The sequence below is a fragment of the Cornus florida genome, unplaced genomic scaffold (assembly GCF_030987335.1).
Source record: "Cornus florida cultivar Cherokee Brave unplaced genomic scaffold, ASM3098733v1 CherokeeBrave_3.0.0_Hap2_Chr10, whole genome shotgun sequence".
Taxonomy (NCBI): domain Eukaryota; kingdom Viridiplantae; phylum Streptophyta; class Magnoliopsida; order Cornales; family Cornaceae; genus Cornus; species Cornus florida.
Genome location: NW_026775580.1, coordinates 71068885 through 71094949, shown reverse-complemented (window position 1 = coordinate 71094949; position 26065 = coordinate 71068885). Strand labels below are relative to the sequence as shown.

The window sequence follows — 26065 nt, the reverse complement described above, 5'->3', positions numbered from 1 at the left end:
ATAACTTACCACCGTTCAATCAATGTCCGATTTGCCGATAATGGAGAATCGACTTCGTCTTCTTCGATTCTTCTTTCTATGACTTTTTCAAGTTGATTTGGATATATTGTTGATGGGATTTGATGTGTATGAAAGATGAGAGAGATGGTTGTGATAGTAACTATGGTAGGAGGTGGTGGCAATGGCGATGGCTATGGTGGGAGAATGTGGGTAGAGGTAAGGGTGCAACTTGGGTTGGGAAACCCGAACCCAATCTGAGCCCAGCCTGATTTTTCTCGGGCTTGGGCAATCATTTTTATAATTAGGGTTGGGCTTGGATTGAAAACTCTCAACCCAAATTGAATTAGGTCTGGACTTAGGTTGGAGTGCTAGCAACCCAAGCCAACCTGAACCCAAATTATAATATTATTTTCATATATATTTTAAATTTAAAATACATTATATATAATATTTAAACTATGACTACTTTTTTTTCTTTTCAACTTCCTTTGTTAAATCTTAACTTATTATATATTAGTATTTAGGAGACTTAATTTTTTTAAAATTTGTTTGTAATTTATTAAAAATCTACAAAAAGTTTTTGAATTTTTTCTTATTTAAGAGTAATTTAATCTAAAACTAATTCAAGATCATATTAAATTTTCGGTGTGAAGATTAGCCATATAAGTAACCCAAATTAACCCTCGAAATTTTAACATGAAATTTAAGCCCGAATTTAAAAGTAGAAGAATGGGTTGAGCTCAGATTGAGTAGTTAACGTTGAGAATAGGGTTAGGGTTGGGCTTGGGTTTAACATTTCATATGATGTGTTAGGCTCAAGTTATACCTCAAACCCATCCGAGTTGCAGTCCTAGGTGGAGGCGGCCAGGGTGGGGAAGAGGTGGGTAGAGGCGATGGTATTACTAGAAAAATGTTTTAATGATTTATTATTATTATTATTATTATTTATTATTTTATTATTATTATTATTTTTTAATGGAAAGGAAAGAAAAGTCAAAGGTGTATTATATAGTGTGGGAGTGATTGGTTTTGGTTTTATTACATCCGATTTTGGGGTTATTTGGTTTAGCTTATCCTATTGTTGCACAAAACGAGATTTATTTTTTTCTTATCCCAAACAAACAAAATTCTACACAAATTGAACAAAAAGGTCACTTTATATGGCTTGTATTTATACTTATTAATTTATTATACTGAAACGAGGGTATTATCGTCATTTTAATTTTCTAGGAGCCATTTGTACCAAATTAATAGTCTATGGGTATTTTAGTAATTTTACATTACACAAGGACTATTTTGCACTACATCGAGAGGGATTTTTTGCACTTAACCCGCCATTACATTGTTTATGTAACAATTCACGTTACTTATGTAACAATTTTACTAATATAAAAATTACATTATATTGCTCATACAATTATATATATATATATATATATATATATATATATATATTTTTCTTAATGTATTTGTGGTGAATCCCTCAATTCATGAATTATAAGTTTGATTATCAAGTTGAAGCCTAAACAATTTGTTGGTAGGGATTCAGGAAGTAAGTCCTTGAGATCTCGCTTTCGAATTATACTTTTGACTTGAATACACGTATTCTAAAAATAAAAAAAATAAAAAAAAAATGTTGGAAGCCTAAACAGGGTAAAAGTCGGCTTGATTCGGCACCACACAAGAGATAGGGGGAACAGCCGACGACATGGGCTTATTTGTAAATTTAGGAAGGGGTTTGGGCATTGCGGTAAAGTAACAACTATTGTTCCCCATTTATAAACAATTGACGGCACTCCCCGTCAAATGCGCTCTTGGATATTCTACGAGTTTTCTCTCCTTTTTAAAACCCCTCCTCTCTCCATTTCCCTTCGCTGTCTTTTCCATCCAAAAACAGGAGAGGAAAGAGGAAGAGTAAGAGAGAGAGAGCAATTTCAGTCCCTATAAAACTATCCTAACTCTCACTCTCTTCTTGTGTGGAAAGTGGCCAAGTTCGCGAAGCAGAAATTAAAGAGACTGCGTTATTTTTAAGGTCTGTATATAATAAATTCTATCTTTGTGACTTCCTGTTTGGTTCTTGGGTGAACGAGAGAAAATTAAGTAAAATCCTAGAAAATGCTCAATGTTTTAGAAAGCATTTTATTATTTCTTTGTTTTGAAGAGTTTTTGAGTCTGCATTTGCCTACTACTCTGATTTCATGTCGTAATTTCAGTTTAGCTCTGCTTCACCTCGTTGCAGGAACTCTTGCACTCTTGATTCTAACTTAATTCGTGGAATATTTTGTGTTGTTTACCGATTTATCTGTTAATTTAAGTAATTTATCTGTTAATTTAAGTAATTTTGGATTTCACTTGAAGTTCTGATTACTTTTTCTAAATGCCTCTTTCTTCTGATATATGCTTCCTACTCTTTTAACATGCATGTTTGGTTGTTTATGTTCGATGATCTCTTTTGATCCCATTAATGGATTTTCCAAATGTAAGTTCTGTTTCTTTTAATTTTCAAATTTTCTTCTTTTTTTAAAATTTTAGGGTCTGGGTTGGGGTTGGGTTAGTTATCTTTTGGGGTTCTTGAAAGATTACTATTATTTCTTTTAAACATAATGAGGATTATTAGAGATATCACCACAAGTAAATTCTTTGTCCTTTGTTGATTTCTGTAGGACTCTCCAATTATGATTGTTCCATCTTATTTGTTATACAGATCTACACTTTTGAGTGGGAACATAGAAAATGAACTAGATAAAACAAGCAAGAGCATAGAATAGATTATGACATGTGGATTTTAATGTTGACTTGGAGATGTCCACTGAGATGGAGGGTAAATATATCAATTTTCGCAGAGATTGTTCTAAGAGTAGCTTTTCAAGGCCCACATACAATCTTCCAAAATGGTGCCCCATGCCCTAGAATTTAGTTCCTGTAGTGAACTTGTTAATAAGTGGTACTGTCAAATTCCTAGGAATACAGGCTCTAAAGTGTAATGGCTAATGGTCTAAAACACTCCTAATTTCGTATTCTAATAATTGAGAGCATACTTTATACAAGTCGCCCGGATAGTTCCACTCCTGTTCTAGACAATCTATTATAAGTTGACCTTTATAGAACTGAATTGGAATTTTAGACTTTCCATTACTATACCCCTTCATTCAATTCCAATTGTATTTTAAAAACTTATGACTTCTCATCCTCTACAGTACAAAACAAAAAGAGAGAAAAATCCTTTCATTATGATTGTTTTGGCACTTGAATATATTCTATGGCACATTATCAAGTCTAACAAAATTTTAGTTCCTTATGTTTCATCAGCATAATATTATTTGGTATTTTTTCTTTACTTTTTGTTTCATGGTTCTTAAACAGGTTGCTTTGTGATAAGAGTTCAGTTAGGTAGACCTCTGTGAGAATTACTTAATGATCTCTGTGTTTTGTCATTTATTGCTTCTAAAGCACTAAGAAAGGGGGGATCCTTTGATGGAAAGGAAAACCCTATTGGTGTTTGAACTTCTTTTTTGTTAGCACTCTTTTTTGTTTGGTTCTATGGAAATTGTAAATCCATGGAGGAGATAGTTGATTTTTTAGATTCTTTGAGGGTTCGTTTGGATAAACAGGAGAGAAAAGAAAAGAAAAGAAAGGATATCATTCATTATGAGAGAGAAGAAAAGAAAAGAAAAGAAAGGATAGTAATAACATCTATTCATGTTTGGATAAATTATGACGGAAGAGAGGAAATGATAATATTCTTGTTTGGAGAAAAGTTGGATTGAAAATAAAGGATAACAACAAAAGTACTATTATACCCTTTTATATTTAATTATTTATCCTAAGACTAACCATGCTCTCTAGCTTGCCGAAAACGTTAGGATCAAAACACAATGGTTAGCCCACCTCCCACCTCAACAGGAGGTGGATCATTGAGGTCCCATTCTATTTATTTATTTATTATTATTATTATTATTTTTGTATAAAAGAGTCGACCATTAATCAAGTGACTAGATTGAGTCAATTTACTAAGTATATACACAGGAAAATGTGAAGATCTCACTTTTGAGAATGTAAAGGAGGTGGGAGTGAATGGGTATCCTAATCAGTCACACTCAAGCTTGTGCTTTAATCTTCGGACAGAAAACGTATACATAACTTCAAGGGATTTTCATTCCCACAGAATTGCTTTACCATAAGTACTACTACTATTAGCGGTTTACTTCTAGCTTGCTACAACATAGAATATATATGTAAATCCAAAATTTTCAAAAATTTAAAATTTTTGCATCAACAATTTTTTAAATAAATAAATTAGTTTGATTCATATATAAATTACTACTAATTAACATGAACCTTGCAGCACTAATGTTGTGCAAAATTAGATGTTCTTATAAATACATGGTTCTTGTTTCAAAGAATTATAAACCTTTATTAATGATTTGTTTCAACATTTTTAATTATTATTATTTTTTTTAATAGGTAAGGAAATGTTTTACTGCCCAAAAACTAAAGATAAACAACAAGGTTCGATATAGCAACCTTGACCCACCGACAAGAGAGATAAAACATCTAGATAACAATAATCTCTCATAAGGTGGATTTTAGGCATTCTCTCACAGACTGATATAATATGGTAACAACCATACCATACTATAATCTAATGGTGGTTGTAAGTTATAAAATAAATATACTTTTTTGTTTTCTTTTCTTCTTAATAGGAACATGTAACTCAGGAAATACTAGTTGACAAACTCAGTTGTTGTTCCGGGTACAACTCAGGAGATCTCAAAGTTTTTCGGGCCAAACTGAAATGAGGTGAAGAGGTCAAAAGTTGGAACTAATAGAGGTAGAGTATGCGACATGAATGACATAACAAAATTGTTCTTCTAATTATTGAGGTAGTTTCAAGATTATGAATATACTACTTAATCCACTATCCTCTCACTCCAAATCTTCTCATTTTTGGGAGGATAACATACGAGGGATTTAGAGGGATACCTATCCATCCAAATCTCTCCCAATCCTTTCTTTTCTCTCCACTAAAGACTATCCAAACACAATTGAGATTATCCTTTCTTTTCTTTTCTTTCCAAATCCCTCCAATTCACTCAATCCAAATGAAGCCTGAGAGTTTAAAGGCCCTATTTGGCCTTATGTAGCTTGTGAGGGATGTGTTTCCCTTTTGATGCCTTTTCAATACAATCTTACTTATTAAAAAAATAAATAAAATTTAGCTTTATTATGAGTAGTAAATGTCATGCTTTATCACTTTACTTGGGGCTGGCTTGATGCAGTTTGAGGCCTAAAGCAAACTTTAAATAAGGTTTTTTAACATTGGTTATATTAATATAGTACTAATATATATTTAGAATTATTCTTTCTACTTAACTTGTAGTAAGCTCAAAGAAATATAAAAATTTGATTTTTGTTTTTCAACTTAATAGATAGTGATTTAATTGTGCTAAAATTTACGTGGAAGAGAGTTAATTGATTACAAAATACAAAATTTTGAACGAGTACCGATATGCAAAAGGTGTGAAATTGTCGAGGAAACAAAAAGAGATAATTATAAGATAAAAATAAAAGAAACGACCAATAGAAGAGCAGTTGTATTTATTTAGTAATTAATACAATACACAAAGCATAAATAATCCATTAACACACACACACACACATATTATATAACACTACTATAAAAGAAACTTGTATTGACAATAATTGTATTTATTCGGTAATTAATACAATATGCGAAGCATAAATAATTCATTAATATTTATATATAACTAATATAAAATAAACTTGGATTGACCAATAGGAGAGCAATTGTATTTCTTTGGTAATTAATACAGTACACGAACCATAATTAATTCATTAATATATATATATATTTATATATAACAAGCACTTAAAAAAACTCGTATTGACCAATAGGAGAGCAGTTGTATTTCTTTGGTAAGACTAATGCTCTCAAGAGAGCTCCCTCACGAGAAGAGCATATCTTTCAATTCATTGGTTAAAATGGAGAGCTCATGGTAAGGAAGCTCTCTTCAAAGAATTACTCATATGGTAATTAAAATAATGCATGAAACATAAATAATTCATTAAGTAATATTATACTAGTATATATTATATTTATATATAAAAGAAACTTGCATTTACCCATACGAGAGCAATTGTGTTTATTTGGTAATTAATACAATAGGAAGCAAAATTAATTCATTCAAAGAAATATATAACTAATATAATGAGATATGCAACTTTTCTCTTATTGGGGGCCTTAGGCGACCGCCTTAATTGGAGGCTTAACAGGAATACTGTATATAACTAATATAATGAGAGATGGGTCTCTTCTCCTATTGGTGGCCTTAGGCTATCGTCTTAATTGCCTTATGGTTGAGCATTGCATTTGACACTTCTATTTGTTTGTTTATTTATTTCTTTCAGATTCATTGTTTGTGTTTCATCGTGAATGGTCTTATTGCTTTTGGCATAGATGAGGGAGTCTGAGTAGCTCTTGGCAGACATTAACGCGTGATCGTGGTCAAGGAACATACCTTTTTGCAAGGTTTCTAAAGAATTATATACGCCATGCATCAAGTATAATGTCTTTCCACATGCTTTTATCTAGGGAATGATTCTAACATAACAGTCCGTTGTTGCAGGTAAAGCATTGTTGTAAAAACAAAGAGAAGGAATCAGTTCTGGAAAAACCCCTGAACTATTATATAGTTGCAAGATGCCCCCCGTACTATTTTTTGGAGCAAGTCAGTACCTAAACTATGAAAAAGTTGCATACTACCCCCTGAAGGTCACTGGAAACTACTTTCCAAATTACTAATCTAACCCCGCTTATTAATTTATTGTAAAATGTATAAAATATCATAGGTGCAAAATACCAATAATGCCCTCAACGAAGTTAACTTAAACATTTTTTTTTTTAACCCAAAACCACTATCAGAAGTGTACAACAGTTGGTTTAGAGAGAGAGACACTTTGATTGTGGGTGAGACACTTCGTTTCTTGGGTTTGTTTTCTCTTCAATTGTTGGTTTCTCTGTTTTTCAATCTTATTGGTTTCTCCTCTGTTGCTCTCTCTTCCATTATTTATTTTTTTGAATAAGTAAGAGTATCTGTTTCTCTCTCTTCCTCTGTTCCGACATTTATTCAAGCACTTGTGTGTGCATCTGTGTGAAGATACAAAGCATTTTTGGGTAGAAAGAAGAAAAACAGAGCATTTTAAGAGCTTTGTGTGAAATGTTATTAACATTATTAGGGTTATATGTACAATGCTCTGTTTTTCAATTTTGTTGGTTTAACAGATTAACATCTGAAAAGGGTGTGCTAAACCATCTTGTGTGTCTCTGCAATTCAGTGGAGGTTTTGAGCCATTCCAGCTCTACCACCATTGTTTTGCGTAACACAAGAGCAAAACCAAAAGAAAAAGATATTCTTACTGTTTAGCCAAATGTGACCTATGTATACATACAGATCTATAGTTTTATATACATACAGATCTATAGTTTATACATACATACATATATATATATATATATATAGAAACTCTTGTTTTATTGCTCACACTGTTTTTCAACTGCAAAGTGCACATAAATGGAGAAACTTTCCTTTGTAAAGCTTCTTCCGGATTCTTTTATGGGTTCTCAAGATGACATAACAAATCAGATTATGTTGATTTGGGGTCAGGTCAAAGCACCATTGATAGTCCCTCTTCTTCGACTGGCCATTGTGTTGTGCTTAATAACATCTGTGATTTTAATCATTGAGAGGGTCTATATGGGCATTGTGATTGTTGTTGTGAAGCTGTTTGGTCGAAAACCAGAGACTCGTTACAAATGGGAGCCCATAAAAGATGATATTGAATTGGGTAATTTAGAGCTTACCGGATGGTTCTCGTTCAAATCCCAATGTACAATGAAAAAGAGGTCCTCTTTCTTTCTTCTCTATTCAATCCAACATTGCCTTTTTTAACACACTTTAGTCTGTTTCATTAGTATCATTTTGTGTTTACTCTGTTTAATTTATATATATATATATACACACAAACACACACACATATGAATATACATGTATAATAAATCAAAGCTCACCAGTTGCCTGTTGGAGAGGAGAGCTTTGGTTGGAGAGAGAGGGAATATGAATGTTGCAAGTAAACAGGTAGCAAATGGGTTCTTGTAAGGAAGGGGGTAAAATGGTCATATGCAAGGGCATTTTGGCCATTAAATGCAAAAATCAAGTCACGTGCCCCTCTGACAGTCGGAAAGTAGTCTCCGGTGACCTTCAGGGGGACAATATGCAACCTATTAATAGTTTAGGTACTGATTTGCTCCAAAAAATAGTACAGGGGGACATCCCGAAACTATAAAGTGGTTCAGGGCCTTTTTTATTTTTTATTATTTTATTATTTTATTATTTTTTTTGGGTACTTTTGCCAAAAGTTTTCTTAGTTGAACCTCTTTAATTAAATTCATAAAGTTATCCTAATGACTTGATAGAAAATACAATAACGGACTGCCTTCTAATAACTTATAGCAAATTACATACCCCAGGTTTGATGATACTTATAGGCCTTTATAGATGTTGTTTTCTAATTGCCTGAATTAGAGGATAATAATCTTATAACATTATCACTTTTAGGTTCTATTGAGCTCTTGCAGAAGTAGCCTTCTCAGAACCTGTTCAGTGTCAGTATACTCGCATTTATTTGGAGTTTTTTACGTTATTGCAAAGCACCGAATATACTCAACTATGGGAGGGGACTCCCTTGTGAGCCTTTCAAATGGTGATGCGAGCAAGCAGCCTGATGTCCGGAGGACCTACCAAGTTGTGGTGGCTGCAACTCGTGATATGGGCATCGGAAAAGATGGGAAGCTACCATGGAGGTTGCCTTCTGATCTTAAATTTTTCAAGGAGATAACAAAGACTACATCCGACCCTGGGAAGAAGAATGCAGTTGTAATGGGGAGGAAAACATGGGAAAGTATTCCGCTTGAGCATCGACCTCTACCTGGTCGCCTCAATGTTGTGTTGACTCGTTCTGGGAGTTTTGACATTGCTACTGCCGAGAATGTTGTCATATGTGGGAGCATGCCATCTGCTTTGGAATTATTAGCAGAATCTCCTTATTGTTTTTCAATAGAGAAGGTGTTTGTTATAGGAGGTGGCCAGATATTAAGGTAACGATCCTGTTGCTGCATTAATTATCTACAAACTGTTGAATATTGAAAGGCACTGATGATTTTTGGCACAGGGAAGCACTGAATGCTCCAGGATGTGATGCAATCCACATGACTGAGATTGAGACCAGTATTGAATGTGATACATTTATTCCTCCTGTTGACATCTCTGTGTTTCAGCCATGGTACTCATCTTTCCCATTGGTGGAAACCAATATTCGTTATTGTTTTGTGACCTATGTTCGTGTGAGGAGTTCTGCAACTGAATCTGTAATTTCTAACGGTGGGGTAAAGTGTAATGGTAGTTCAGATTCAAATAAGCTCGAGGTTGAGAGTTTTAACTTCCTGCCCGAGATGATTTTTCAGAGGCATGATGAGTATATGTATCTGAGGCTGATTCAAGATATCATCTCAAGTGGTGCCCAGAAAGATGACAGGACAGGGACTGGTACCCTTTCAAGATTTGGTTGCCAGGTATCGAAAACATAGGTTTATTATGTTCACCTTGTGAATTTTTTTTTTTAATCACCATTGTTTCACATGTTTCCCTGTGTTCATGCAGTGCAATATTATGAGCATTTTTATATGTCACTTATAAATATTGTATAATTAACAGATGCGGTTTAATCTGCGCAAATCTTTTCCGCTTCTTACAACTAAGGTATCTATTCTTTATTAAACTTCTTTGCAATTTTAATATGTTGTTTCACATCATATGTCCTGGAGCAAACATAATTCTTGTTGTTCTTATGTTAATACTTGATATGGAGTTACAATGATTTATCTATTATTATCACAATATTATGTCATATTGGTCTTCTAGATTAGTATGCCTTTTATGTATTTGCTTGTCATTAAATGCTTCTTGCAGCTGTGTATGGAATGGTAATGTCCTTTCATCTATAGTGTCTAAGGTGTCATTGATGACATTTCTATTATACAGAGAGTTTTTTGGCGAGGTGTTGTTGAAGAACTTCTGTGGTTCATTAGTGGCTCAACAAATGCAAAGGTATACTTCATGACTGCCATAGTTTCCATATTCATTATTTTCCTTCTTAATGTAATGACAAAAAAGGTTGAAATGATGAAATCCAATGTATTGTCACGATGCGCCCAAATTAAGTGAATGCTAGGCCACGCAGGCGCCACACATGGGCTTACGGGACACTTCATGGTGTCTGCATGGATGTTCGAGTCTATTTGTTTAGAGATCCTTCTATAACTGTTTAGGGTTATGTGGAGTATTCCAGAATGTAGAGGACCCATATAGGGTCATGCAAAATAGGAGTAGCAAAATTCAAGATCATTATGGAGTTCTGAAAGATGTTTTGTAGGATCATTATAGGGAATTGATCTAGGTCATTGATTGAAGCCTTTTCTTTTTTCCTTTGGTCTTCATCAATCATCATTGCCTATGTCATGAAAACTAAAGTAGTTTCCTAATATGATACCTAATTAGGCAACCCCCCCCTCCTCGCCACACACACACACAACATATTTATATATATAAAATAGAAATAAGATTTTTTCATGACCATTTGTGATGCCCAATAACTTAAAATTGTAAAGTTTAGTTAAAGCCGTAGCTATTACATGCGTCCAGGCATGTTCAAGTCATGATTGTATTCAGTCTGGAATCTGGACATGTTACACTCTAGGTGTGGTTTTAAATACTTTTCAGCAGGTGGAGTGATTATGATTTAGATATAGGATATTTATCGCCTTTTGGTTTAATCAAGTCATGATATGTTCTCTTCTTCATCCTCCTAATTCATCCATCTCGGAAGGCCTTGTATTTCTCAATTGAGCAAAGCATTGACATGCATATCTTCTTTAAATGTACCATGTTCTGGAGTTATTGGAGCTAGTGGGGCTCCCCACATAGATTTCCTCTTGAAATTCCTCATTAATTGGTGTTTAGTGTTGGCTAAAGCTCAACTTTTACTGAGATGCTGCTGCTTTTTTTTTTTTACTCTGGCTATTGCTTGCTCTTAGCCTCTTATAGAATTTACCTGGACTATTTACACTTTTCATTTTCGATGTATGGCATGCCTTCAAGGTAATGCACTTTAATTATATTCTTTACCATAAATTTAATTTAATAAAATTATAAGATGGTAATCTAGATGCTATGAAATTGATGTTTGAATATTTATAGAAAAAGGAGAGAAAAGGGTATTTTTCAAAAGAACTGTAACAAATTGGGCTTTCCTTGTGTTTTTGTTTAATTTATACTTATCAATAGTTATTTAAATCGTGCCACCATATTGCTGTTGATGATGGGATTCTCACCTACTGTAGAGGGTTATTTATTTATTTATTTTATCTTTTGAGAGGCATTGCTTGGCTCAACAGTTGTGCTTGAGTATCGGTGCCACTGGTGCAAGTTCGAGTCTCAGAGCAGGCACTTTGTGAAATATCAAAGGTAGTGTCTATTTCAAGTCCTACGTCCCTAGGAGCCTGCTGTTACAGGGTTCGGACTTTGATAAGCCCCCTGACAGCCATGGGGTGTTGTCATCGTGCACAGGGGCATTTTCGTAAATATGCTGAAAAATGAAGTTTGAAGTTTGGGATTGGAAAAGTTAGGGGAGCTTCCTTGAAGCCTAAGAAGTTTATTGGTGAAGACAGATTTGGCTTTAGAGGTCCAGAGTTAATTTTGCCCATTATTACTCAAACATATGTAATGTTTACTCCTGTCAGAGCGGCGGTTTTCCCTTATTCAAATGTAGGGAAGCACTCCTCAGCACCCATGCCCCTCAGTAAGGCCATGGCACGCCTTGCATGTAACGCGCATTGGGAGCTTAGCCAACATGCTTAGGCATAGCACGCACCACCTGAAGGTGGTGGCTCGAGAAGGAGACACTTGGTGGCGCGTCGGCGACACCAAGGACGGGCCATGCTCACGGGCGCGGGCGCGTGCGCGTGCGCGTGGGCATGTTGTGGTGCACACGTGGTGTGCGCGCCATGCCCATGGTCGCGCACGCGTGAGCATGTTGTGGGCGCACACATGGTGTGCGCGCCATGCCCACGGGTGCGCGCACATGCACCAGTAAGTCCTAAGTCTTGTGCATGGTTTGGAAAACCAGCATGTGTGGGTCCTTGGATTGTGCTAACTTGCCTTGAGCAAGGTTGTGGCTCGGATGGACCGAAGTGTGGGCATGGCTTAACGCTATGCCCCAATAGACCAAGGCGCGGGATAACTCATGAGCATGGGTTGGCTTGGTTTATATCAGTGGGCTTGGCACGAGCAAGGTTCACAAGATTGACTCAGATGTTGCTTAAAAGCATGGATCAAAAGTCATGGACGTGCGGCATAGTCAAGTCAGGGACACGGGCACAAGGGAGTGGGCGTAGACGAGGCTCAACATGCAAGGGTGGCTCAGGGGACTCAAACATGGCTCATGGTTATAGAAAATGGCTAGGTGGGCTCAGTCGGTTGGGGGCGGTTACTAGCACTTTCCACTCATGTGCATATATTATGGGGAGTGGGGATGTGCTGAGTAACCTCCTATGCACGTGGCACAAGTCTGAGGTGACAACACGCAGGTGGTTGGGGTCATCTTTACTCCATTATGTTGATATATAAAGTTATACAACTTATATAGATATGTGGCAGATGATGAGCAACCTCTTGTGCACAGATGACGTGTTGGGTATGCCAGCAAGCTAGCTGTTGAGCTTATCAACTGCAAATGTAGTGTTGACACTCTAAGATTGTGTTAGCACGACCTTAGGTGGAGGGGGGTGTCATCCACCACTTTAGTGGGCTGTTGTGGGCAGTTTTGTGAGTTTGCCTATAAATATGCAGGTTCTGTAGAAGAGTGAGGGACATACTGAGAGGGAGATACACAGAGAGAAAGGCTGTGAGATATAGAGAAGAGTGTTGTGAAAGACTCTTGTATGCTTCTGCAGTTGAGGCCTTTCCTTGTACTGTTTTGTGAATAATAGTAAAAAGTTGGACGCCTTGGACTTCTGTAAATTCGTGGGTGTTCTTGTCCTTATATTCTTGCAACTATAATTGTGTGTGAGAGTGTTTTACTTGCTATGTGTCCTAGGCAGCAAGTGTGAGTTGGCTGAGCTAAGTCAGAAATCAGAGAAAAAAAGTTTATATTTTTGGCTTAGTGCCATCACAGGCCAGGAGATTCGTATTCAAAATCAACCCCTGTGACACCTGCCATGGCACCACATTGGGTAATTTTTATTTTTTTCCCTTATCTTTTGATTTATAACAAGAATAGAAAATATTGTCCCGTGGAGATTCTCTGTGTCGGTTAGAAAATATTGTCCCCACTTGAGATTCTCTGTGTTGGTTATGGCAATGATTTGTGTGTATGAGACACAAAATGAGTGCTTGATCAGCTCTACTAACCATCATCTTTATCTGATTCCGAAAGAGCAAGTGTATGAGATACAAAATGAATGCTTGATCAATTCTATTATGCATCTTCTGAACTATTTAACTATTTGGGTTGGGTTTCAGTTATAGTATTTTACCCTTCTTGATAAATTCTATTAAGCATCTTCGGAACTATTTAACTATTTGGGTTGGGTTACAGAAATAATATTTTACCCTACTGCTCTTTCAAGGTTCATAGCAACAAAATAGGATTCCCAAAATAAAATGGCTTTTAGCAATCTTAAGTTTTCTAGAACCCCCCCAAGTTAAAGGAAATGGTTAGAGTATGAATTTGTTGGATACTTTCTTCAATGCAATATTTGATAATGAGCAAGTACCACTGATTTGTTCCTATATACTTTCATTTTAAGTGTCTCAATCTGTATTTAAAAAAATGTGAAAATGGATGACTCACTCAATTTGCTTTAGAAGCCGGTTTCTATGTGAATCTCAGTTGGCTGAACTGAGTTCAAAGTTCATATATTGACTTGCATAATGCATTTGCTATTGTAGTTTGATCAAATTCAAAATTTTAATTGAACTTTCATTAATAATATTTTTAATAAGATATTACAATGTAAGGGGGATAGATTTTACCAAAGTGAGATTCTAGAAGATACTAGGGGCTTGTGAGTCTTGGTGATTTTCGTATAATCATAGAATCCCTTTCCAAAAACGATCAATACACCAAGCACTGCACTTATAATTTATTAAATTGTTGGTAAAATATCTGTATTAAACCCAAAACTCTGAGCAGATTTTTATTTAGTAAGCGTATATTAAAAGTTCCTACTGTTTTAAGTTGAACAAAAGGTGAAGTTACTTATTGAAGCAGTCTCACTTCTGAGAATTATGCGATTTGGAAGGTCATCCTTTTACATAGTGTTAATTTATTCCAGATGGAGGTTTCAGTTCTTGGTTGAAGCTTTATAAAATTGCTCATTTAGTGAAGGCTTTTATTATATTGTGTTTTCAGGAGTTGCTTTTTATGTATTCTTTTAAATATCTAACAGTGGATATTATATATATATATATATATATATATATATATCTATATTTAAGTCTTTTACAAATTGCTGATTTTTAATTAATGTAAAAGTTGATCGTAATTTTTTTTGCTACTAATAGGTTCTACAGGACAAAGATGTCCATATATGGGATGGCAATGCATCTAGGGACTACCTTGACAGGCAACTACTTAGCTATCAGAATCAAGTCTATTTTGACCCCATGGATCCATCATCCATCTGATGCATCTCTGTAATCTTTTTTTCAGTATTGGTTTGACGGACAGGGAAGAAGGTGACTTAGGACCCATATATGGGTTCCAGTGGAGACACTTTGGTGCCCGGTTAGTGGTTAGAAGTTGACTTAATGGAAGCAAAATATATATTTCACCTTTGGAGATCCCATCTAAGGGCTGTTTTTAACAGATACATCAACATGCATGCTGACTACACGGGCCAAGGATTTGACCAGTTGTTAGATGTTATATACAAGGTCAAGAATAAGCCAGATGACCGGCGGATTATTCTTTCAGCTTGGAATCCATCTGATCTGAAGTTGATGGCTCTGCCGCCTTGCCACATGTTTGCACAGGTTGCAACATGTGTATTTTTTTTGAAGCTCTTTTTTATTGTTGCATTTTGTTTATTATTGTTATTATTATTTTTATTTTTTTATTTACTACTTTTTAACTTATTAATATATTGCAGTTCTACGTTGCCAATGGCGAGTTATCTTGTCAAATGTATCAGCGTTCAGCTGACATGGGTCTTGGCGTGCCATTTAACATTGCATCTTATGCTTTATTGACATGCATGATAGCTCATGTTTGCGGTAAGCATTTATTTTACAGGCAAAATTTGAAATTGTAAAAACCCTCAATGTTTCCTTAGGTCTAATCACTAGCTTGATCTGATAGTAGTTATCTAATTTGTGCAACTTTGAGAAGAATGTCATTTAACCTACTTTGCCTGCACAGATCTTATTCCTGGGGATTTCATCCATGTTACTGGGGATGCTCATGTTTATAGAACCCATATCAGGCCTCTACAAGAGCAGCTTCAGAAACTACCTAAACCTTTTCCTGTAAGTATAATAAAATAAAGAAGGATAAGCAAGCATTGCACACATTCGTTTTACCCTCTTTGGGCTTGAACCCTAGATCTCCCCTTCTAGGGAGGTGGAAGTCATACCACATAGGCCCTTTGGAAAAAAGAAAGAAGGATGTGAGTTATTGACCTAAAGTTGAAATGTTTAAATATATATATATTTTTTCTTTTTTCAAGTCTTCAGACAAGAGTACGTGGTTCTGTTTTGCTTCTTAATATAGATTAAATCACCAATGTTCTGTACTTTTCTTTGTAATTGTACAATATATATATATATATATTTCCTGTTCAAGTAAGGTCGTGATTGTACAATATTTAGTACTTGAACAAATTCAATAATACATCACTATTAAATAGATTGACTCCATGTGATTCAACGAATATGATGATGGTACATGAAATTTTTATTCTAAGCTAGGGTGTGGGTCCAAGCTAATTTCCTGCCATAATTTGTCGGGAGCAGCTATTTCTTTCCTTCCCATTTCTTGAACTTCCATAATTGTTTTTCCCTTGTTGCAAAACAGATTTTGAGAATCAATTCAGAGAAGAAGGACATCGATTCATTCGCGGCTTCTGATTTCAAACTCATAGGTTATGATCCTCACCAGAAGATAGAAATGAAAATGGCGGTATAGAGCTTTAGGATGATAATAAAGAAAAACTTGGACTGCTTTTCTTCCTTTTAATGATGGATACTGTCTGTTTTTTGAGGTAATATTGACCATCCAGTGTATAATCATTTTTTTTTCTCGGGTTTCTTGTCTTATTTGGTCCTGTCAATTCTGTATAAACTGTTCCAATGCTATAATATTAAATTGCTTTGTTTGCTTAAAGAACTAGGTAGTTCTTGCTGCTTGTCTATGCAGGTTGTGACATCAGGATATGAACTGGAACCTGTAGTTGGTTTTCTTGAGTCTCATTTGTATGATGCAGTAACCTTCTCTATTTGACGAGCATGAAGACCCCATTGGCCAAATTAATTTTAGCCGCCGCGTTATATTAGGTAGATGCGTGTGCATGCACCTGTTTGCTTTTGCTTTATCTAGTATGTGTGCCTTTGTGAATGCTTTATAAGGGGTTACCTCATATGCATTATATGATAGACCTCCCTTTCGTGGTGCAATCTTTGTCTCCTGTCTAGAATGTCAAATTAGAGGTTGGTTTGGGACAGTCCTAGTTCGACAGTCTCTTCAATTATATGTCTTGCACTGGCATTCTTGGTTACTTGTAGAAAATTTCAGTCAAATCAAGACGTGTTGTGACAGAATGGCCTTATCAAGTGAAATAATCCAATTTATTCTCTGAAGGATCTGTTTTACATTAGGCCATTAGTGGACAATGGTAGCAAAAGCTTGTTAGTTTATATCAGGTTTGGATCATCATTGAAAAAGATCCATGTAACTTGTTTTTCTCATTTCCTCTGCCTCTATCTTGATAAACAAATGGAATGCAAAACCTTGTTATACTCGCCTTACATTCTAGGGCTCAAGTAAGTAGCTCAGATGTAGAAAGTCGAGGTTAAAGTCGAGTAGTGTGGGTGTGAATTTTTTGCTATATCAAGTATCTAGCTGTGAATCAATCCAGATGTTATTGAGTATCTCGGGGTAACCGTTATTGAATGGACCCGGATTCTCTCTGGTGTTTTGTTCACAATGTTGCACATCCCAACCTTTTTGTAGACAAGATAGGATTGTCTTCCGTTAGTGAAGCCAATAAAGGAAATGGGATGTTCTAATTGGTCGGGACTATACAATATTGGGGTATTGCTACCCGTGGGCGCGGGTGAGGTTATTAACAGTTGGAAAATCCAAAAGATTTACAAAAGGAACTGGAGATGAGATGAGAGCAAAGACTATTCATTACCGAAGTCCTCTATATAGTCCAAAAAATTATCCAGAGTTTACAACAATACGATCAATTCAAAATCCTTCATAATCTAATAAAACTGAAACCTACAAGTTAGTGCCCCTCTAAAATGTTACCCGGTGGTGGCCTTGGTTACGCTTCGTTTTCCTTGCTTTGAAGGTATTCGATAACGCCTCGAAGTGCAATTTCAGCATTGTCACTCTTCTTCATTAGCTCTCCTGCAACTTCAGCGGGTGTTACCTGAACTTTCCCCAACAGCTCCTCCACCTCCCCAAACAGCGGGTGCTCCTCTAAACCCAGATAATTACGTGCAAGTATCCTGAAGCCACTAGGGGTGCAATACGACATGTGGAGGTGCACATCCATCCGACCCGGTCGCAACAATGCCGGATCAAGACGGTCTTTGTGATTCGTCGTGAACACTATGATCCGCTCATCTCCACAACTCGACCACAATCCATCAATGAAGTTGAGTAACCCGGACAATGTAATCTGTCGTAGCAGTCACCAACAATCACATGTAAGTTCAAAGTTTTAAACAGTTCTTATGTTGCATTAGAAGTATTAAATCAGCCCTTTGTTTAAACACAGTCATTATGTTGCTGAGTAAATTTAGTTAGAAACGAACCTTATCATCCTGAGTTTCGTCCCCAGACTCTCGATTCTGCAACCCAACATTGCAGTCAATGTCTTCGATCACCAGGATGGACCGGTTTGTTGTGCCGATCAACAACCTCCTCAGATCAGAATTGCACTGAACCTCCCTCAAGTCCAAGTCATACACATCAAACTTCAAATAATTAGCCATGGCTGCAACCAAACTCGACTTCCCTGTACCGGGCGGACCATACAACAAATACCCGCGCTTCCAAGCCCTCCCAACTCTTCTATAATACTCCTTCCCATTTATGAACCTCTCAAGATCTTCAATCAGCTCCTTCTTCGTCTCCGTATCCATCGCCATTGTATCGAATGTTGCCGGATGATTGAGAAGTACAGAACCCCAATAGTCTGTACCATTGTAGTCCACTGTGTGAAGCTTCAAAGCTTTTCTCTCTTCTTTTATTGCCTTGGCTTTCTGTAGTATATACCTCAAGTATGGTTCTAGAACCAAGTCCTTTTGTTTCCTGGGAAAACTGAATTCAAAATGTCTGATTTCCGATCTGGGATTTGAGCTGCGACTATCTTTTGATGGGTGTTTGACGGCTGTGGATTGTAGGACCCACTTGAACGTCACGCCTTTGAAGCAATCGATTATCTCTTGATCTTTGTCAACAGAGAATGAGAGTTCATCGTATTTTTCGATCTTGTTCACTTTGATTCTTTGGGTTAATGGTGAAATCTTGGTGCCTAAATACACATTGACAGCTTGGAACATGTGGTTTGCAGTGAGGCCGTCGAATTCTTCTATGACGACGGTGAGTTGGGACGACAAGCGGTTGGTGAGTTTTTTTAGGGAGGAGAGGAAGTAGGTGTGGACTTTGTCGGGGATGAAGTCGTTGGTGACGGTTCGGAAGAGAACCGCCGTGGCGGTGAGGGAAGCGGCGGCGGAGAGGACTGTTTGGGAGGAGGGTAAGGATTCGCATGAGAAACCCATGTTTTGGTTTTGCTTTCTGGTACGTTGTTGTTGTTGGAAGTGAGAATTGGTGGTGTTTTACTGCGAAAGTGGAAAGAAAATTATAGGTAATGGTGGTGATCTTTTGTGATACTATCGAGAAACGGTGGTTCTGGAGAGAGATGGAACTTTCTCGTACCAGATCGTCCTCCGGACCGCCTTACATGAGGGATTTAAAGTTGCGATGAAATAAGGTTTAGTTGTAGGCCTCTAGAGAGAAGCCAACCCAAGCCCAAAAAGTAACCAAAAAACCTAAACCTTTAAAAAAACAGGAAAAAAACGTAGTATAAAGAGAAACTATGAAATAATATATATATATACTTAAATAAAATAGGAAAAACTTCGTATAAGGAGGATTAAGAGCTTTAAATAACAAATTGATTAATTTTAAAAGTTAAATTTTCACATTGATTGAATTAAACAAAATAATTGCAAATGCATCAGGAATTATTGCTAAGGTCCGATGTCCTCACACTCTTATTACAAAATACAAAAATATATTTCTTAAAATTATTTAATTTCAAATATTAAATAAATAATTAAAAATTAGTTTAACTAGCAAATAAAAATTCTCCATCTCTTTTCTTCGTCGTCCATCGGCATTGGATTGCCCTTTGGAATTGATGTCAATTGATCTAAAAGGTAAGAATTGCAAAAGGAAAGCTCTACAAGCTTACTATGACAATGATGATATATCGCATAGAAGACTTTTCAATTGTTACCTAAAAGAAACTATTATTATTGTTAATATATTAGAAGATGTCAAAACTATAATGGATTTATTAAGGATTTCATATATTGGCAGTAGGTAATGAAGTATTGAAATATCCACTTGCCTTTCTTTTTTTGTTGTCAAGGGGTCTTTAGTTGCTGTTCCTTCTTCAATCAATTATAAAATATCACAATAAATTTTGAGATGCTAAATTGATAACCCTCTGCGAGAATCCTAAATTCATTCTTACCTTTTTTATTGTCAAGGGGTCTCTAGTTGCTGTTCCTTCTTCAATCAATTATAAAAAATCACAATAAATTTTGAGATGCCAAATTGATAACCCTCTGCGAGAATCCTAAATTCATAAGCTATAACATACTTCTAAAGCCTACATCTAAAGCCTACAGGGTCCTAGATCTGCAACTCCTGAACAAAAATATTACATATTTATATTTATATGTGTGTGGAGAGAGAGGGAGGGAGGAGGACCTAGAAGACCTACGAGGTGGGTGATGCCCTAGACGTTAGTGGCTGATTGACAACGAAGGTAAGTGATAGAGAATTATTATTTGCTAGTCAAACTAATTTTTAATTATCTATGTTATTATATAAAAATTATATCATTTTAAGGAGGATATTTTAGTATTTTGAAATAAGGGTGTGAGCATATTTTGGACCTGAGCAATAAATATTGATGTATTTGTAATTATTTTGCTTAATCCAATCAAAATAGAAAATTAACTTTTAAAACTGATAAATTTGTTATTTATGGCTCATAAACTCTACCTCTGTATAGTTTTCTCAAAAAAAAATTCTATATATATGTGTGTCAAGTATATAATAATTAAGTATATTTATAGAATTTTCAGTACATCAATATTTATTATACATCAATATTTATTGATCTAAAAGGTAAGAATTGTAAAAGGAAAGCTCCACAAGTTTACTATGGCAGTGATGATATATCACATAGAAGATTTTTCAATTGTTACCTAAAAGAAGTTATTATTATTGTTAATATATTAGAAGATGTCAAAACTATAATGGAATTTATTAAGGATTTCATATCCCGGCAGTAGGTAATGATGTATTGAAATATCCACCTGCCTTTCTTTTTTGTTGTCAAGGGGTATCTAGTTGTTGTTCCTTCTTCAATCAATTATAAAAAATCACAATAAATTTTGAGATGCCAAATTGATAACCCTCTGCGAGAATCCTAAATTCATAAGTTATAACATACTTCTAAAGCTTACAGGGTCCTAGATCTGAAACTCCTGAACAAAAATATTACATATTTATATTTATATGTGTGTGTGGAGAGAGAGGGAGGGAGGAGGACCTAGAAGACCTGCGAGGTGGGTGATCTAGGTCCTTAGTGGCTGATTGACAACGAAGGTAAGTGATAGAGAATTATTATTTGCTAGTCAAACTAATTTTTAATTATCTATGTTATTATATTGAAATTATATCATTTTAAGGAGGATATTTTAGTATTTTGAAATAAGAGTGTGAGGATATTTTGGACCTGAGCAATAAATATTGATGTATTTGTAATTATTTTGCTTAATCTAATCAAAATAGAAAATTAACTTTTAAAACTGATAAATTTGTTATTTATGACTCTTAACTTTACCTATGTATAGTTTTTTCAAAAAAAATTTCAATATATATGTGTGTGTGAAGTATATAATAATTAAGTATATGTATAGAATTTTCAGTTTAATGGTGTTGTAATAAGTTATATATCTTTAATGTAAATATGTTGTATAAATATTAAATTGTTGTCGCATTGGTGTTGCATATCGTGATGTTGCGTGTTGCATTGTAATGTAATATTCTACATATGCAATACACATATTGTGATGTAACATATTATGTATTGCATAGCTTATTTACTACTGCACCGGTTGACACATGTATGGACGTGGAACCAGTAGATTAAGGAGTTGAACAATTACTAGGATGTTCAAAACTAATCATGTGCCTACACTCACTAGTTGGACAATTCAATAATTTCTCAAGCGTATGCTAAATCTGATTTACTTCCAACTGTATAGTATATAAAATTAAATACATTTAGATTTTTTTTTTTTTTTTTTTGCCACCAATGAACAAACCATAACATTCAAACCGAGAAAAGATACAAATGGGAAGAAGAGGCATTAACAACCATTGGGCTCAAATGTTCCATTTTTAAATCACCGCATTCGGTTTCAAGAGCCTTTTTACTAGTCAAATAAGTCGCAGCATTTCCTACTCCAATAATCCAAGCAAGGGAAAAACCTACACATTCCTTGAGAAGAGAGGATACATCCGAGAACACCACCCTGAGCTTCCAACGAAGCTTGCAGCTGCATGACAGGCTTACAATCACCTTCCACCATTGGTAACCCAACTTTTGAGAAGGAACGGACTCCCTCAGAATGAGACTTTTAGCAAGTGAAGGGCTGCTTACATTGTCCAAGAAAACCGAAGCCCCAAATTGTTGAGAGGCAGCTAATTATCTTTCCAACAATTAATTGAGGAAGAATCACCAATACGCTATTTTATTCCTCTTAAAAGGATGCTCTTCCATACCCACGAAGCACTGGGTCTATCCGGGGCATCCACGAAACTGGAAGTTTTGAAATCTTCTTGTTGAAAGAAGACCTAAATAACAGGGACTGATCACCTATTTCCATTCTCCATGCAATCTTAGTTAGGAGGTCTAAATTAAAAGCTTCGACATTCTTAAAACCAATGTCACCCATCTTCCTTGGACTTACAAAGGTTAGCCCAACTGATCCATTTAACTTTATTCGATTTCGCAACACCGATTTCACGGTAACTGCAATTTCACCATAACTTCCCTACGAGCCTTAGACATCAATTTACATTTGAGCAAGTTATTTTTAGAGGAATCTTTCTAACAACGTGGACTGGTTGCCACTCCTCCAAGAAATATAGTAGCCTTGCATCATTTTATTTTTTAAGTAAGTAATTAACTAAGACAAACCTATAAATCTCTCATCAATCCATTACCAACGTCATTTAGATTAAGTAATCACCCTAAAAGTGTACCAAAGCCAGATGTAATGTAAATGAGGAGGTAAAATGTTGTCTAGATGTGTGATGGTAATTAAGTCTATGACACTGATACCTGAACATAAAAAATAAAATAAAAAAATCTAATATGAAGTTTTTTTATTTTTCTTAATTGGTACTCACTCACACATATGCTTTCATGGAGGTTCCAACCCCTGACCATGGTTCGTTGTGTTCGCTGATAGACCCGGATTCGTAATTTTTTTTTAAAAGGTCCGATGCCGTTACACACTTCTATAAATCCGCTGGTTTACACCGATATTCGTTCTAATCCATTACATCGTGACCGCGACTGATACCACAACCGATACCGCGATTGTGAACTATGTTCCTGACCTTCCTTTAAAAAGTAAGACGTAATACCACTAACTTATTGATTAATTTGAAGTTATAATAGCGATATTAAGTCCCGAGTCTTCTTAAAAATATCAATCATAATCATAAGTCAACAATTAATTCTTATAATAAAAAGAAAGAAGGGAACTCAAATTAATCATATCGCTTCTCAATATTTATTATTATTATTTTAACTTTCTGAAGATTAATTTCGCAAGACCCAACACCAGCACTACTAATTTCGTGAAAGCCCAACGAGCATAACCAAATAGAGAAATAATTTGTAAAACAAGTATCTTATCCGCATTAATATACTCATGCTGCATTAATATATGCACATATATGTTTCCATTTTTCAGAAAAAGATATTAGCCATCATCTGATCATAATTACTGTGTAGGTGTGTACCAATGTTTAAAGAGGAGAATTATTCCTTGACAGGAGGAGGGGAGGGCAATTGGGATTGGCCAGAAAAAGATATTGCTTTAATTGTACAGACAAGTAATGCGTGAGTGAGTCAATAGATTACAAAGTGAAAAAGAAATTTAAAGTTAAACCAATATAAAAAGTAAGAGAATTCAATCATAATTAATACATTACAAATATAGAAAACATCAGTAGTAGTTTTATGGGACCTCTTATCCCATCCAGGGGCTTATAGACATGTAATAGAATTCAAACACAATTATACACTAAAAATATGGACTACTTTTTGTTAGGGCCGGAACCACATCATCATTCACATGAGCACGTAGTGGTAAATTTTGATGTTCGAGTTGTAATTTTTATTTTATTTTTGAGTTTCAATGACGAAAACAGAAGAAAACGTGCAATCAACATGCGTTCAATTTTGATTCAATTGAGAATATCACATTAGAGAAGATATGTTAGTAAGATCACGTTATTTTTATCACCACTGAGTTTGGTGTTTAGGCACTGCATGAGTGGCTCACAACTAAACTATGCCACGTGTAGAATACTAGGCATTATACTTTAAAGCATTCCTTGAAACTATTTTATATTCACAAAAAGACTTAAAAGGCCTCGGCATTACATAAACAAACCCTAGCGTTGCGCTGGGTCATTTAAAAGCCTCGAATGGTTCTCACCAGTGAGCAAGCAAACCCTAGCGTTGCGCTGGGTCATTTAAAAGCCTCGAATGGTTCTCACAAGTGAGCAAGCAAACCCTAGCGTTGCGCTGGGTCATTTAAAAGTCTCGAATGGTTCTCACCAATGAGCAATCAAAATCCTAAAAAAACTTTGAATGGTTCTCACCAATGAGCAATCAAACCCTAGCATTGCGCTTGGTCATTTAAAAGCCTTGAATGGTTTTTACCAATGAGCAATCAAAATCCTAAAAAAGCCTTGAATGGTTCTCACCAACGAGCAAACCCTAGTGTTGCGCTGTGTTTTTTAAAAGCCTCGAGTGGTTTTTACCAACGACCAATCAAACCTTAGTGTTGTATTAGGTCATTTAAGAAGTTTTAAATGACGCCATCATCAAAGTTAAACAAACATCGACACTATTCTATACTACCAGGAACTTCAAGACTCCTCGCTAACCAAAGTACCACATCATGCGGTACTATGAAAAGCAAATCATAAACAAGCAACTCGAGATATTGATAGGGATCTTCTCGATTCTAGGAGCTTCTCCCCATAGGGATCTATAGAAGGATTTGGTTTGGTGGATGAAAAACTAGCTAGAACATACTCTTTAAACGAGTCTGTTTAGTGAGACGGTGGATGCACGCTATAAAGCAGAGGCTTCGCATCACATTTAATGCTCTGACATAGCCACAATCAACTTGGTTATTGCCAGGTATAAAAAATGACAAATTGCATTTAATGCAATAGATAGGACTAACCAGCAGGTTCCAGGGCTCGATAAGAGGAAATGACCTTTTAGAGTCCTAGGGTCATCATACTACCTCAGTAGCCATGATTCATGACTAGGACAATAGAGTAAAATATCTAAGATGTATTAAGGCTATAAATAGAAGCTTCAATACAAGCATTAAAGGCAGAGCATCAAGAAAAAGAGTATTAAGGTGATCATGATAGCGCATTCGCTATCTCCACCAACGTACTCGCTAACCAGTCTATTTTCTCCTCCTTCTCCATCCTTTTCATAGTTGTGTTTATAGATATCACCATTTTGTTTATTATTTACTTATATTAAGAAAGATCCTCATACATGTACTTACCAAAATTTCAACGTCTTACATATAAAAATTGTACTGCCACGATGGAACCGGTTCCGCTCCATGAAACTGATTGCACTGTTGGGATACAAAATACTTTGTTTGTGAAAAACTCATTGCCACTGCGGAACCGGTTCCTGCCCACAAAACTAGGTTTGCACGTGTTTTACAAAAATATGTTTTTTAGAATAAATTTCTCTGGCCAAGCGGAACCAGTTCCACCCCACGGAGCTTGTTGCACTCTGCAAACCAAAAGGAAATTTTCAATCCTAGTTTGTTTTGGTTTCCTCTTTTTGGTTAGATTTTTGCAAGATTATACATGCACGAAATTAACTTGGTTTCCAAGCATTTTTAGGTTTTCTAAAAATGTATATAATCTCTCTTTTACTCTAAAATTTGTGTGACTTCTGGGAACATAATTTTTCAACCATTTTAAGACAGCCTTTGAAAGATATTTTATGGGTCAAGTGCAAAAATTACCCATGTACTATTCTTACAGTGCATATCACACCTCTCGCGTGCAAAAAACGCCCCTAATATATCAAATATGTGCAAATATGTCC

At 35.6% G+C, this 26065-nt stretch overlaps 2 protein-coding genes across 9 annotated transcripts; one reads left to right on the top strand and one right to left on the bottom strand.

Moving 5' to 3' along the window:
* Nucleotides 1-1795: 1795 nt before the first annotated feature.
* LOC132276327 (bifunctional dihydrofolate reductase-thymidylate synthase-like) lies at nucleotides 1796-16521 on the top strand. Of its 8 annotated transcripts, none has more exons than XM_059777703.1 (13): nucleotides 1796-2032; nucleotides 6479-6550; nucleotides 6648-6793; nucleotides 8637-9175; nucleotides 9250-9649; nucleotides 9792-9836; nucleotides 10119-10184; nucleotides 14700-14761; nucleotides 14848-14922; nucleotides 15005-15170; nucleotides 15287-15410; nucleotides 15556-15662; nucleotides 16210-16521. In XM_059777703.1, exons 3-13 carry the CDS (start codon nucleotides 6722-6724, stop codon nucleotides 16318-16320), a joined length of 1767 nt encoding a protein of 588 aa, XP_059633686.1. In that variant the 5' UTR covers nucleotides 1796-2032; nucleotides 6479-6550; nucleotides 6648-6721; the 3' UTR covers nucleotides 16321-16521. The 8 variants fall into 8 exon arrangements, with proteins under 8 accessions (XP_059633686.1, XP_059633684.1, XP_059633688.1 ...); XM_059777701.1 differs by having other exon boundaries at nucleotides 6430-6550; XM_059777705.1 differs by lacking the exon at nucleotides 6648-6793 and having other exon boundaries at nucleotides 6430-6582.
* A 1037-nt stretch (nucleotides 16522-17558) lies between these two features.
* LOC132278929 (AAA-ATPase At3g50940-like) lies at nucleotides 17559-19325 on the bottom strand. Its single transcript, XM_059780838.1, has 2 exons — nucleotides 18180-19325; nucleotides 17559-18043 (listed from the first exon to the last, which is right to left on the bottom strand). The coding sequence occupies exons 1-2, from the start codon at nucleotides 19146-19148 to the stop codon at nucleotides 17684-17686; spliced, it is 1329 nt and encodes a 442-aa protein (XP_059636821.1). The 5' UTR covers nucleotides 19149-19325; the 3' UTR covers nucleotides 17559-17683.
* Between the last annotated feature and the right edge of the window lie 6740 nt (nucleotides 19326-26065).